At 39.6% G+C, this 15,442-nt stretch overlaps 1 protein-coding gene across 1 annotated transcript; it reads right to left on the bottom strand.

The window, feature by feature from the left end:
- Positions 1-918: 918 nt before the first annotated feature.
- SODALDRAFT_361345 (hypothetical protein) lies at positions 919-9,999 on the bottom strand (the record flags this gene model as incomplete). The annotated part of the gene is made up of 15 exons (XM_028614359.1): positions 919-1,074; positions 1,130-1,293; positions 1,431-1,563; positions 1,651-1,682; positions 1,722-1,861; positions 1,934-2,145; positions 2,183-2,260; positions 2,385-2,431; positions 2,522-2,925; positions 3,015-3,047; positions 3,211-3,249; positions 3,350-3,455; positions 3,562-3,575; positions 3,654-3,780; positions 9,963-9,999. The coding sequence occupies 15 exons, from the start codon at positions 9,997-9,999 to the stop codon at positions 919-921; spliced, it is 1,722 nt and encodes a 573-aa protein (XP_028465424.1).
- Between the last annotated feature and the right edge of the window lie 5,443 nt (positions 10,000-15,442).

Here is a 15,442-nt window from a genome sequence, read left to right as displayed (position 1 = left end):
TTCCTCCGCATCTCCAATCAGGATCAGGAAAGCGTCTCACTGTTACACTCGAGTGAATCATGAGATACCGCAACCAACCCTGTGCTCCAACTCCCTGCGCAAAGTCATGGCCGAGAGTTGATTCACTGCCAATGTCCATACTCTCACCGACATTGTTGGACAGTGCGCAAGGGGCAGCTGTGTGTACCATTAGTGCAATATGCCGGCTGCCGTCTCGTACCTCACAATACTGACGAATGGCTCGATGGCCCTTCGTGCAGGCGACACAGCGGCAGTCTCCGTAGTCTATGTGTGACCGGCCTGTCAGGCAATCGCACGTTGAGCTGATTTCATCCACCGAGATTGGTGCTCGTTGCACGTACGGCCTTGCATATCCTTACCTTGCGACCCGCTTGACCTTGACAGGTCAGGGGAACTGCACAAGCACGAGGGCGGACAGGATTAGCTACTTCCCATCCACAACTCACCAGCCTCTCTCGTCTTTTCTGCGCTTTCCTCAAGTAGTTTTTATTGAGTTGCTTTATTTGCTGACGGTCTGGACAACAATAGATTCAGGATCGAGGATGATTCGCGCATTGGCCGAGACCAGCTCCTATCTTGGGCCTGCATCCGTCTTGACAGGTTACGCCCTGGTTACCGCTACATCCGACTCCTCGATAGAAAAGGCCGGCCCCTCAAGCACGGGAAGCTCCTCGTGCGGATCAATAAAGTCTTACGGCAAGAGGGCTTGCCTTCCTGATGGGGCACTTCGGCTACTCATTCTCAGCTACATTCCTATATTCCTTTAGTTTTGTTATCATCAAGAGCGGCGTTGGGGACGGAGTTTTCAAGGGTACCTTAGTAAAGGACCTCGCCGGCATGAGGGCTCCTTGAGATTGGCTTTTCCTTTGCTTGATTTTTGACTCGACTTGTTCAGGGTCAGGTATTGTGTAGACACCCATCTTGACTTGGGTATGCTTTTGGGTTGACGGGACACAGACAGACCACTGGTCCGATTACTTGGAATGGGGGGTTCATGTGGGAGTATATGTGGCAAAGCGTATGTACATTATTGTACAGTGCAAGGTAATACGGCTGGCATCTGTTCTGCAAGGGAAAACCAATAATATGTGTTTCTCAATGAGCACACCGAGTCGTTGAGGCTCGTACCGAGGTCTTCCTTGTCAGGCACGCAACTATTGGCAGCGACAAACAGTGACGACGCTATACAAACGAATGGCGACGACGATAGCGACACTGTATCAAGAAAACAACGGGAGAAAAAGAGGTGGAGCCGACGTAGCATCTCCCAGTCTTTGGAACGATGAAGTTGGGTACTTCGTACAGGTGATAGGAATGTGAGACCAGAGCAATAGGCAAACAAAATACCGACACTTCTTACTGGGTCCCCAAGACGGGAGCAGAACCCTAATAATTATTGGTCCGGTCACTTGGTGAGCTGGTGCTAGGGATGAGCTTGCATGTACGAGGTACGGAGTCATACCGAGAGATGCTGCGATATGGTCGGTGCGTTTGCACATGGGCCGAGAACACCCGACTCCACCACCACCAGCAGTCATGATTCTAATTCACACCGAGTCGCGAGCCGTTTATTAATATCCGTCGCACTTCTAAACGAAATGAATGGGAAGCCGGCCGTCGAAAGGGTACCAAGGGAGAACGGGCCGTACGAGGTAGGTACACTGGAAGCCCGGCCGGACGAGACATGTCAGCTGGTCAACTGGTAACAGCCGCTCCCTTGAAACAGAATGTCTCGACACTGCGTTTCCGATCGATGCCCAAGAGAGAAACCCTGGGTAGACCGAGAACAGAGAAGATGCGCCAACGACACATGATAACGGATCTCCGCCGAACACCCATCCTCCCCCCATGACAAACGAACACATAGGCGACTTTGTGTTGTGAGCCTCCGCAGTTTAGGCGTTACCGACACGGTGGTTCATTAACAAGGGTGATATGTGACAGGGTTGACATGGGGTGATGATGGCCGATATAATACATAGTCTCCCCCCCCCCGGCTTCATGAAGCATTCTATGGCGGGCGGCTGGGTTCAGCCCGGCGCAAAAAAAGATGTGGTGTAGGGAGAAGCGAACTTGGACAACATGCTGGATATGCAGGATGGACCAAGCTTGAGAGTCGCTAATCTACCTACGCAGTGATGATGTGTCCTAGGCCGGCCACGCCCTTCTGTGTCCTGTGCTGAGACGAGACTTCTTCCATACCACATTGGCCGAAATCCAGGGCTGATAAACAATGGCCCTAAACAAAAAATTCGCAGCAAACGCCTGCAGCCTTTGTAGGACCCCCCCCCCCCCATGCTGGAGCGAGACCGCTGGGTAAAAGCGAAAAAAAAAATCAAGGGGGATCCAGTCGAGGGGTGTACAGCTATCATGCCCTCAAATCTCGGTAGAAGGTGATCGTGGAAGGTGTCTGATGTATTTACCGTCAGGTCACCGCTCGGAAAAGAAATTGACTCAAGTAAAAGACGCGAGAACCGGAGTATCAGCCGCCAAGACAGACTTAAGCTGAATGTTTGGGGAGACAATCTGTTGCCGATGCGCAACGAGTGATTCGACCCGGTCAATCGGCAAATCGAGCTCTGATCGGCCAGGGTGCGCCGCGGAGAGTCTTGGTCATTGTCCCAGTTCATTTCACAGACCGTGGTTCCTAGATGGACCGGTCTAGGGGGGCGATCGAGGACGGGAAGCCAAACCGAGAAAAGAAAGACGAACTTGCCAGATGAGTCCTGCAAAAGCCTATCTCGGTGCTTTCCGTGTTGTTTCCTTTCTGGCACGATAGATCCCACGTCCGTCAGCCGAGTTGATGGGACACGGACTGCCGCAATGTCGGAGAAGGTCTGGATTTCATGGGGTTGTGGCTCCATCAAATGGGGTGGAGCCATGGTGTATTCCTTTTGCTCCAAGCTTTAAACAAGGTCCAAACGAAATGAGGTGGGCACCTCGTTCCCCATTACCTAAGGTAGGTACCTATTTCCATAGAGGTGGCGCCTCACGCGGCAGGCAAGGGCACAAACAGATACCCGTGTCTAGCAGAAAGGGAGAATTCCTTTTCTTTCCATTTCTTCTTCTTTTCTTTTCGGATTGCTTGACCGAGGGACAACAAGCGAAACAGCCGAACAAGAAATCAGTGCGAGTTCTTAACTGACTACCTTAGTGGGAAAGGTATTTTTGAACGCCTGCCGGAATCACGAAGGAGAACGCCACGACGCTGGGGGTTTAGAGTGTTCCCTGTTCGCTCACAGCGTGTCTCAGCTGCTCGACGACCGATGGACGAGGCTAGCGTCTTTAGGGGTTAACTGGACGGGTAGGACTAGGAATGCCTACCTACTTGAAAGGGGAATTACGAAGTAGAAGTCGCGGTGAGGGGAAGACGGCCGTTGACGATCGCGTCATCCCCTGGACCCGATCGGTCGAAGTCAATAGCTGGCCGAAGACTTCAGGGCAATCCATTGACATCCTGATATTGCCCACGGTTTATCCGACAGAGTGGATAAGATCCATGATCGTCGGCGATTGAGTCGCAGAAATAGGAACGCTAACCGTTTTTGTTCTTACTGCAAGATGGAAGTGGTGGGTGGGGGCAACTGATGAGGGAGCACCTAACAAGCCCATATTAGGTCAGTCCTGCCAACGAGGTGGCTCCCTGGGACTGGAATTGGGAGAGTATGCGCATATCTCCTCGACCGGCAGAGATAATGACTTGATGCATGGCCCAGTGATATGGTGCACCGCCCTCAAATGGACGCTTGGTATGTTGTGCTGGCAGGTGGTTGGTGATGGGCGTGATTGTGATGGATGATGGATCAGGAGGAGAGACACAACAAGTCGATTGCAGCGATTGCAGATTTGAGGTACCTCAGTCACTACGTACTTCGTACGTACGAAAAACGTTGTGCCGCAAGGGTATTTTATTATTACCCCGCTCCCCAACATTGACTTTCAGAAGTCCAGTATTCGAAATCGGATATTAAAGCTGGAATTCTTCATAATGGCTAGCTCACTGCAGATAGGACTTTTCCTCTACCTACCTAGGTAAGGTAGGTACCTAAGGTACCTAGTTACCTACCCGGGAGGGGGGGGGTGTAGGATAGAGGCTGGCTATTCTGTCGACACTGTGATAGGGCTGGTCATAGTGCCCGTACCAGCATTCTTAGAACTTCCTTGTACTAAAAAAAGATGTACACGTTTATATCTTACCGAAATGTATATAAATATAATACAGCGATATGACGCTGTCTAGTTATATGGTTAGTAGATTATATTAATGTGTCTAATCCGAATGTTCTGCCCGATATATAGTAAAGCCTAGACTATATTATTATTATGTAATTATAACTACGGTAGGATTATTAATATAGTTACTTATCCGTATAATATAATAGAGTGTTAGCTTTAATATAAATCGTATTAATAGAAGGGTTATATAGTATATATCGCTGTAGTGCTATATAGTTTCGTTAACTAACTAATTAACCTAGACTAGCTAGTTATATTAGTAAGATAACCTTTATTAGCTAGTATACGATTACGATTTAAAATATCGACTACTATATTATAAGAGACGAATAGCTATTATATATCGATAGATATTTTACGGGATAGCTAACTAAGCTTCGATATATAACCGTGGAGGATAGGCTAATAAAATTTTCTCTGGTTAAGCGATATATTAGGGGCGAAACCTTCTATTCTTATTAGTCGAAAATAAAACCATAATATATTTCTTATTAGTATAATATAGGATAGTAAGCTTTATTTCTATTAGTAGAAATAAATAATCGTAGGTTATATTTCTATTAGTGAAAGAAGTTAAGGCTACTATAGGTTCACGTATACCTTCCTCGCACTTAGCCAGCTTACTAGTTCTAACTGCTAAGTTATCGCGATCGTTTTCGTGGTGTTCTAGGTTAATAGATTAGCGATAATAGCTTAGGTGGTGAATATTACGATAGCTAGCCTTAGCTAAACTTTAGATAAACTTACTATCTATAAGTCTATAACTTTATACCTACCTAAGATAGTCTCTAGTAGCTCCGAATAGCCTAGACTCTAGATAATTTAGATTTAGTGAAGATAGGAAATCGTGCCACGAGTAGGTAGAATTAAATATCGGATCTTAATCGTGAAGGTATATAGTGTAGTTAGCAGTTTTTCCCTCGGCCCGAATATCGATATTATCGATATCCTATTATCTAGTAATACTATTAGTCTTAGTAATAATATATAACCCTAAAACGATACTTACCTGTCTAAAATACGTGCCGGTATATAGCTTAATTATACTGGATTATACGGGGGTTAGTAAATAGCTAGTATATTTAGTATAGAGCTGGCCTGGATATAGGATGATTTACCTAGACGGGATGATTATCTAAGTATTCCGAATTCGGGGATAACGACAGTAAGGAGCAGGAATCGAATAGGAATCGAATAGTATATAGTAAAGTAATAAAGACGGTTTCCGTGAATTAACGCGTCGGAGAAGAAAATAATATCTAGGAATTATCGTGAAAATAGTTAGTATACCTCTAAGAAAATTATCGTTAGATATTAGCACCTACTAGAATAGTCCTCGAAGACGGCGGTACTAGATAAAGCGCGACGAAGTTAGTAAATAAATAATTAGAAAAGGTTAAACTTCTGGATATACTATTTCGAAAACTTATAGATAATATCTCCCTAAGGTATAGTCGAAGCGCTGTATTAGTAAACTAGAATATATTACCCGTTTATTAGTATCTTATAGATTCTGAATAGCTTTAAAACCACTAACTAGTATTACTTACCTTAAATACTAGGTTAGTAGTATAAACGGTAGCACTAAACGGATATCCTACCTTAAATCGCCTCGGCCTAGTAGTAACATTAGTAAATATAATCAGAGTAAACGGGATAGGGAATAAGTCACGGCTATCTATCGTTAGTATATACCTAAGGTAAGTAAGACTATTTAATTATAAGGAGATTATATAAGGTAGGGCACCTTACCTTAGGTAAGGTAGGTAAGGTAATCTAGTGATTAGCGAATATGCCTAAGATATAGGAAAAACTATATAACAAAATAGTAGATATAAAATATAATAGATATAAAAAAACGTAGATACGAAAGTCGGATATATAAAATATAAGGTCCGAGATACTAATAACAGGACTATACCTGCCTACCTTAGTAAGATAAGGTAAGGAGGTGTAAATTCCTGATATATAAAAGATAGTAGATATACAGAAGATAATAGGTTTAGAATAAGTAAAACGTGTAGAAGACGCTATCTATAGAATATAGATAGCGGCGGGTGGCTAGTGATTTAGTATAGCTACTATAAACGGTAAATAAAGCTGAACGTATATAAATAAAAACGATAAGAAGGATATAATAACCGATAAGGGTCTATGTCTTTCAAGTGGCAGCGGTGATAATAGTGTATATAGTAGTTTAGTAGTGGTTTACGAAGAAGGATTAAGCGCCTACGTTAATAACGAATAGAAGTAAGGAAGCTAAGCGGGGTAAGACGTATACGTTATACCACGTGATATAGATTTATAAGCTTTAACTTTAAACTATTAAGTCCACTATAAATATCAGGTACCGGGTAATAATTTTAATTATAGTTATAAGCCACCGAGGAAAGCTATTAAGGAACTAAGCTCTTTGTTCGTGAACGTGCCTAAGGTCGTACCTTATACTTCGTTTAGATTTCACTATAGGTATAGTAGTTATACTACTAATTCTCCTCCTCGTCCTCGACGTTTTCCTTATCGTGGTTATTATAGAATTCCTCCTAAATTTTCTCTTCGATAAAAGATACGAGTAAACGGCGAGTCCTCTCCTAGACTATTATATACGCCTCGATAAGCGCCTCCGTCTTCTCTAGGGCGTCCGATACCGCCTTAACTATCTCGGAGAAGAGCCTAACGAGCTCGATATAAGTAGGACCTCCGGAGATATGACGGGCGCGGTTAATTAGTGCCTGGCTATATTTCTTATTATATTTCTTAGAGTCTTCGATAGCCCGTCTATACGCGATCGTGGTATCGCGAAGAAAAGGGAAATTATAATTATCGACGCCTATAATAGTATAATCGGATAAGGGCTAGGATATAGTAGTGGAATCGTCCTATTTAGCGGGTAATAATTCGTTAATTAAGGGAAATTGTATAAAGGTATTAGGAGAGTAGGAGAACTTACCGTGGCCTTACGTTTATAAATAGGGGTTATCGGATTATTTATATTAGAAGCTATAACTTCGTTTTCCTGGAGACGTGATGGTGCTTAAAGGAGTAGTTAGAATCACCTAGCCTACGACGGTATTAGTAAAAGCGACTATACCTTAGTCTTGTTATAATAATCGTAAAGATAGATAGATAATAGTATTCTCGGATTATAGAAGGTAGGCAGAGTAGTTAAAACGGTGATCTAACTTACTAGGAAGATAGAATTAGAAGAGAGAGAGAGAAATTAGAAGAAAAGTAAAAGGAGCTTCTATTAGGGCAGCTAGTAAAATATAATCACGCGGCCACGCGGCCACGCGTTTACTTTACCGGTAGAAGGTGGTTCTAGGTTCGTAAAGGCACTTAATTCGAGGTTATCTTAAGCTAGGTTAGTACCTAAAATAGGTAGACTAGAATAAATATATAAGTTAGTATACCTAATTAGTGTATATTAAATATATAGACTCGGGAGCTTAAATATAATCTCCTTAGTAGTAAAGCAGCTAAAGTCTAGTTCTTTACTTCTCGCTATCTTATTTATATACTACTATAAAGATCTATAAATTAGATAGTATAAATATTAAAGGGCGGGTTTAGTAGCGTCCTATCCTCTTATAGAATAACCTATTCACGGCTAGGATAAATTACCAGAAGCCTAGTAATTAGGCGGAAGTCTATTAGCTTATATACTAGGCATCTAATAACTCTATCTAGCGGCTATTCTATTATATATAAATCTATAAAGGTAAGGATAAGGAAGATACGGTATAAAGAGGATATCCGGTGCGTAAATATACCGTCAACACGAGCAAGGTCCCGAGGGTTCCGTGCCTAGATAAAGTCCCCGTAACTAAAGTAGATATCTTTATTCTTACTAAGTGGTAAAGTAGCTTATATCTAGACCCCGAGTAAGTTAAAAAGAAGACTTATACCTTATTTTAAAAGTAATCTTCCTACTCTATCGTAGAAGATCGCCCCTCGTGGTCGGTATATTCGTTAAATTATAGTTATCTTTATATACTCTTCGAAGTAACTACCAGAATTCACCGTTCTAAGGCTCTTTAGAGATATTTAGAACTCGTAGTAATAGATCTTATTACTATTATACTTATAACTATTTTAGAAGGCGGCTTTGCCTTAGTCTTCGATGCTCTGGATTATCTTAGACCTCGGAAGCCTATATTAGAGTCTATAAGTCAGCGTTATCGTCGATAGACCTAATTTATATTTAATCCTTAATCCTAGCGGATAGGACTTTATAATCCCGACGGAAAAGATAAAACGCGTTATAGATTTCGGGATAGGAAGTCTTATAGGAGCTGGTAAGCCTAAATTATATCGCTTTTCTAAGTCTTTCACGAAATATTAAGGTAGAGGCTGCGTTTCAATAATTCGTTTTTATAATATCCTTCTTATATTCCCTGGAAGATAATAGATATTATATTAGCCTTAATAATTAGTAAGGTTAGAAATTTACATCGCTATAGTCTATTTTCTCTTATATATACCGATACTTATCTTCGCCGAGTAGAGTAAAGATATTACGGTATATCCCGTAAGTGCCGGCGATATCCTAGAGATATAGACCGATATAAATATTTAGTAAACCTTGTATACGGTAATACGCTACTACCTTCTTAGACCCAGTTAACTTTTCAGAATCTAGAGCTTTATTTAAATCCAGATTCGTGAAGGTAGTAGTAGCTATAGCTTAGGTAATCTAAGTCAGGTTATCGGGAAACTGGACTAAGCTAGGTATATTAGTATAAGCGCTCTAAAGTTAAAATAGATATTCACTAACTCACCTTCTTAACCGCCTCCTAAGGCTACGCCTCTCTATTTTCCTCTTATGCCTTATAATCGAACGCTTCTAGCGGGAGCCTATACTAGAAGCTAGAAGGATTTACGACTAGAAAGGATAATATATATAAAATAGACACGGTTAAGTAGGGGAGGATAACGACTATAGACCTAAAGGTTAGACTTTATAATATTCCAGAAACACCGAATAATAATAGTTAATATAGATCCTAAAATTAACGGCTCGTCTAGTAAGAAATTCCGTGCTTTTAATATAATAGCGTTAGTAAAATCTATCTGGATATAGTAAGAAGATAGGAAATACTGTAATATGATAGGTATTATAATAGAAGCTATACTATATTCTATTATTCTCCAGGACTCCGTATAGGCAAGGGGGGACTAAATACGTTTATACTCTAAAGGGAGTAGAAACTATTAAAACCACCGTAAATAGTCCCTATAGTATTAGGGTCGAATAATATACGAGAGGAGAATTCGATACGTTATCTTTATTAGGCTTATTAATTCAGAATACGCTACGTCTACCACGCGCGTTCTAAACGGGTTAAGGGCTAGCGTCTATAAGGTAATAGCATATTATAGATTATCGTCCTCTTATAAACCTACTGCTTTAAATGCATTATATATTACCTTAACCCGTAGAATATCCTTAGATTTATTACGGGTACGTTATATATAATAGTAAAACCGACTATTAAGGGTGATATCGAAGGAAAGGTTAGACTGTTATTCCGTTATAATTAGGCACTCTCGATGAAGAACTAATACTCGCTATAATAGATAACTAGAGAGTTCCTATTACTAGACCATATCCTTAAGAAAGTATAGGGGAAAGGCGTATATAAACTAGTCTCTGCTAGTAATCCTAATATAATAACCCTAGTCTAGTTAGGCTAGCTATATTAAACTCCAGAGGGCGTCGGCGTGGTCTGCACTAAAAGGCATAAGGGTAATAGGTATAATATAAGCCCGTTGGGTACCTATACTATTAGGTAAGAATACAAGAAGCCCGTATACGCTAAGGATAAATCTATATATATTTCTATAGACGCTAAAAGCGTCGCAGAAAAGCTTCTATAGTAATAATAGGACCGGTTAACCGTTAAACTAGTTCGTAAACTAGTCACGCCTATATATACGGATCTCGAGTTCGCCGCGGTAAGGGTTTAAAATTATTATAGCCCTAAACTACAGAGTATTTCTATCCAGGATATATCGAATTATATTATATACGGTCGGTAGGGGTTAGTGTATTCTAGGTCTCTTTAGATTATATTCGTAAAAAAGAAACGGCTCTATCCTCTCGATGATAATATTAGCAGGTAGCCTTATCGCTATTTTCTTACTAAGGATAACTTCACACTAGTTAGGGGTGCTTAGCGTAAAAGGAGGCAGTTAGTTAAAAGCTTCCCTGCTATTTAGAGGCAAGGTTTATAGTGTGAATAGCGGCTCGATAAAGACAATAGGGTTCCCTAAAATACCACGACTTTTCGCTTTATCGGAGTAATCCAGCCCGGCCTAGGTAACGCGTCTAGTGTGTTTAGGTATAGTATCTTTAGGATAACACCGTTTATCGTAGTAGCGATACCTTACGAAGTCGGATAGGAAGATCGGCGTGTTATCGGTATAGCGGTAAAATTAACTAGATATTATATAAAGGGACTCGCCCTAGACCTTCGTGTCCTATATCTCTTTTCCCGAGGGGTTAAGGCGAGCTATGTCTTTATAATAAGTTAGCTAACTTATTAGGTATCGCGGAATTAAAGTAAGGCTTTATACCTTAGTATATTAGTTAATGAATTAATAGGGAACTAAGTATCGTCTCTAGTATATACTTTAAGTCGAAGGCTAGTAAATCTTCGATATATAGCGCCCGGGTCGGTAATTTAGATATATTAAGAGTAATAGTTTTTTTCCGAATCGTACAGAGTGGGATTTAGGATTTAAACTACCTTATAAGAGTATCTTTTTCCTTTAGTAAGGTATAAAGCTCTTCTATAGGGGAAGTCCGTAAGATTTCGATAAAGGCACTCTACGTTAACCGCGAGAGGCTTACGTCTATAATCAGTAAGGCTATCTTAAATGCTATAACTAATATAGTAAAGCTAGAAAGGGTATAGCAGATTTCCTCTATAGTGTCTACTAGTAACTAATACTTAGAGCTAGGAGTCGTGGAGTTCTCTAGTAATAGTATATCGGTAGTATAAGATTCTATAAAATCGAGAGTGGTTAATTCTAGAAAATCAAGTATAACCGAAGTATTTAATTATTACGGCCGACGAGCCCAATACGCAGGAAAACCCCGACAGAAACACTGGAAATCACGTGGGGACTCACGTGACCAAAAAGACCAGGGTGGAACGACGGAGCGTGGGACTCGGAACGCTCCCGCGTTCCAGGAACAAGGGAGCGTCCGGAACCACAACTCTTTAACGCTCCTAACGATCCAAGAATATATAGCTAAAGGAAGTAATAGATAGCATTACTATATATACTAGAGTATTCTAGGTCTTACTTCTACTAGAGAACAAGATATCGATTAATCTAAGTCTTTACCTGGACTACTATTCTACGCTTAAACCTACCTTATAAAGAAGACGTCTAGTCTTTACGACGTAACTACGACTAGACACTACGAATAATAGTTACTGCTCTTTAGTTAATATCCTCTCCTTATTTTAAACTAAAACCTCGACGCTAGTCCTCTATCGTCCGCTATAACTATAGAGGACCGGAAGCCGTCGTAATATTTTAATCGATCCTGTTCGGTAAGCTAACCTTAATAGCTAATAAGCAGTACGCCCGAAGCAGAAGCTACTTCGCCTAAGGAAGATGAAGTCACTTTATCTGAAGAAGAATCATCGTCTGAAGAATCTAGTTCCTCCGACGAAGAGGAAGGACTAGAATAACCTTAACAAGACGACGAAGTAGCCAGCAATCACTCTTCTAATATATCGAATAATAATAACCGTACCGCGAGCACTACGAGCGCTATAACGCCTACCACCGCCGCTAAAAGGGGTAACGACCTTTAGCAGATTCGTAATATAATCACCCAGCTTTAGGGAGAGAATATAACCCTAAGAGCTTAGTTAAACTATCCTAGGATTAGGGCTAAGTATAAGTACCCTATATCCCCTAAGTATAACGGAACTTAAGGATAGCTTTAGAGCTTTTTTACCTAGCTTAGAGGCTATCTCCTATTCTACTAGGATAATATCCGTATAGAAGAAACTAAAGTACTCTATACTACGGCACTCCTTATAGAAGATACGCATAAATAGTTCGAATCTATCTATAAAGACTACCTAGAGAATATAGGAATAGAAATCCTAAGGAAGCCCGGGACCACGGTAATCTTCGAGGACTTCGATATATTTATCGAAAAACTTAACGCTATCTTTAGCTAGCCCGATAAGGAATAAGTCGCGGCTAAACGACTAAGCTAGCTATATTAGACTAAGTTAGTTACAGACTATACTATAAGATTCTAGTAAATCTCGTTAAAGCTTAGCTACCCGGATAAACCCCTTATAGATCGGTACTACTAAGGACTTAAGGAAGAAGTAAAGGATAAACTATACCGATTAGACTAACCTAAGATATTTAGCGAATATACCGTAATAGTAATTCGTATCGATAACCGGAACTATAAATAACGCTATTAGAAGAAGTATTAAATAAGCGTCCTAGTTTACACGGCTAATTCGAAGAAGAAATAGCTATATCTATGCTAATTTGGAAACATCTTATATAAGTACTATAATAGACCTATAAAGCTCGATAATATTAACCGATAAAGCGATAAGCAGGGTGAAAGGGATATAAAGAAAGTTAAGTATTATAACTATAATAAGCCGGGTTATTACGTACACGACTATTATAAGCCTAAAAAGGAACGATTATAATAATAGTCTAATACGATCGGAAGAGACAAACCCTAGAAGGAAATTAATGCTATTAGATACCTGGAAATTTATAGTGATAAAACACTACACGTTAGCCTTTATTAGATAACCTACTATAATAACTATTATTTAGTATACTAATTAGAGAAAGACGGAGCTAGATACTACCCTAAGAGACCCTAGAAGATACTCGCTATAGTATCTAATAACGAGTATAATAACGATTATAGCCTTAAAATCCCCGACTAGGATAAGAATAGACTAGCTTTATAAATTATCATAGAAATCCTTTAAAAATACGGATAAATAAAAGAAAAAGCTAAAAGACAGAAGTAGATCTTAGAGATCCAGAAGAAATAAGAAGTCTATACGAATAGTAGCAGTAGAAGTTTTAGCACCCTCCAGGAAGTAGGACTCACTCCCGAAGAGAAATACTAACTTAAGAAAGAAGATTATACACGTTATATATAAGAGGAAATCGTTAAACTCGAAGAGTAAGATTAGGAAACGGAGTTAGACGGAGTTCCGGATAATAACACGAACTTCTAATACTAACTTATAGAAGCGGCCGACCTAATCGAGGAAGAAACTATCTAGCTACGGATACTTAACCAGCTCACGGAAAAACCTCTTAAATAAGCCTACTAAGTCCGTTCCACTAAACTTAGCTTTAATAACGCCTACCGCAGAGTACCTATAAATACTAGCGAAGAATAGTAATAAACTATATATTAACGACCTTACTATACTTAGGAAAACCAAGATACTCTTACCGGCCTAATAATAAGCCTATAAGAATCGGACGATTAACTACCTAAGTACTAAACGTGTAAGAAAGGATAAATAGAACGTAAATAGACTAAACGCGAGATTCGCCTCTAATTACCAAGGTATAACTACTACGAATACCGGTTAGGCGAATATAATACTACTAGCTATATAGTATATACTACTAAGAAAATCCGATAACTAGAATAAGACTAGGAAGCTTACGAATTACGCGTCTAGGCCCTTAATAAGCGCCTATAATAAATAGAACGGCTTTTAATCTAGTACGGGTTCCTGGATAAAGAGATATCCCTCGAATACCTAGCTAAACGGGTAAAAAACTAGGAGTATACTATTATAAGAAGCACGCGAGAGGCATTTAATAGATATACTCTATAACACTTAATAGTATAGGGTACTACTATATTAGAATACGACTCGATAAATATAAGATAAACGCACTATTAGATATAGGCGTAGTAGGAAACTTTATCTTACTAGTAGCCGTGAGAAAGTTTTTTATCCCCTGGGTTAGGAAATACCTAGAAGACGAGTACGAGATTACTCTATATACGGGAAAGAACTAGTCCTACGAAAAAGTTATGATTAACCAGGAGACTATATACCTCTAAGTCGAAATTCAGAATAAGACTAAAATAATATAATTCGATATATACGATATAGGTTATAAGGATATTATCCTTAGTAAACTATAGTTTAATAAATAGAATCCAGATATAGACTAAAAGCTTAGCTAGCTCTAGTAGAGATTAAAGAGTAAGTAAGAGACTATAAAGGAAACCTTACCCGATCCGATAAAGGAGCCTCGGGGAGACTTAGATAGCCGTTAAAAGTCAGGGACTAAGGCGAAGGAAGTACGAAAGACTTTAAGATAGCAGTAACAGCATAATAACCGACACGTAATAAATATTATTAAAGGAATCTATTAGATTATCTAAGCAGAGAGAGGACTCGTAGAAGGCGATCACGATAGACTCGCTAAGGTATTACTAGAATACCGTAAGTACGGAAAGCTATTTACTAAGAATCTAGAGACTGGATTACCGAAATATCGATATTACGATCACGAGATACCCCTTAAGGAAGGGACACACCTAAAATTCTTTCTAATTTACGGGCTAAATTAAAAGGAATTAGATACCTTAGAAGAATATCTCGAAGAGATACTAGTAAAAGGCTATATTAGAGTATTATAATCACCGGCAGGATACCCGATCCTGTTTATACTAAAGAAAAACGGTAAACTATAACTATATATTAACTATTAATAACTTAACGATATAACTATTATAAACCGCTACCTACTACCTCTTATCTTAGAAATATAAGATTAGCTAGTTAGAGTATAATAGTTTATAGCACTTAACTTAAAAGGAGCCTATAACTTAATTAGGATTAAGGAAGGAGAAGAATAGAAAATAGCATTCTAAATAAAGCGAGGATATTTCGAGTACCTTATTATACCTTTTAGATTAATAAATACGCCGGTATCATTCTAAACGCTTATTAACGATATTCTAAGGAAGTATCTAGACTACTTCGTTATAGTATACCTAGAAAATATCCTTATCTTCTCTATAATACTCGAAGAATACCGATAACACGTTTATATAATCCTATAACTCCTATAAGACGCCGACCTACTAGTTAAACTAGAAAAAGTATAATTCTATACGTAAGAAGTTAACTTT

Source organism: Sodiomyces alkalinus (assembly GCF_003711515.1).
Source record: "Sodiomyces alkalinus F11 unplaced genomic scaffold SODALscaffold_7, whole genome shotgun sequence".
Taxonomy (NCBI): Eukaryota; Fungi; Ascomycota; class Sordariomycetes; order Glomerellales; family Plectosphaerellaceae; genus Sodiomyces; species Sodiomyces alkalinus.
Note: the sequence above shows the minus strand (reverse complement) of the source record. Positions and strands in the feature narration are given on the sequence as shown.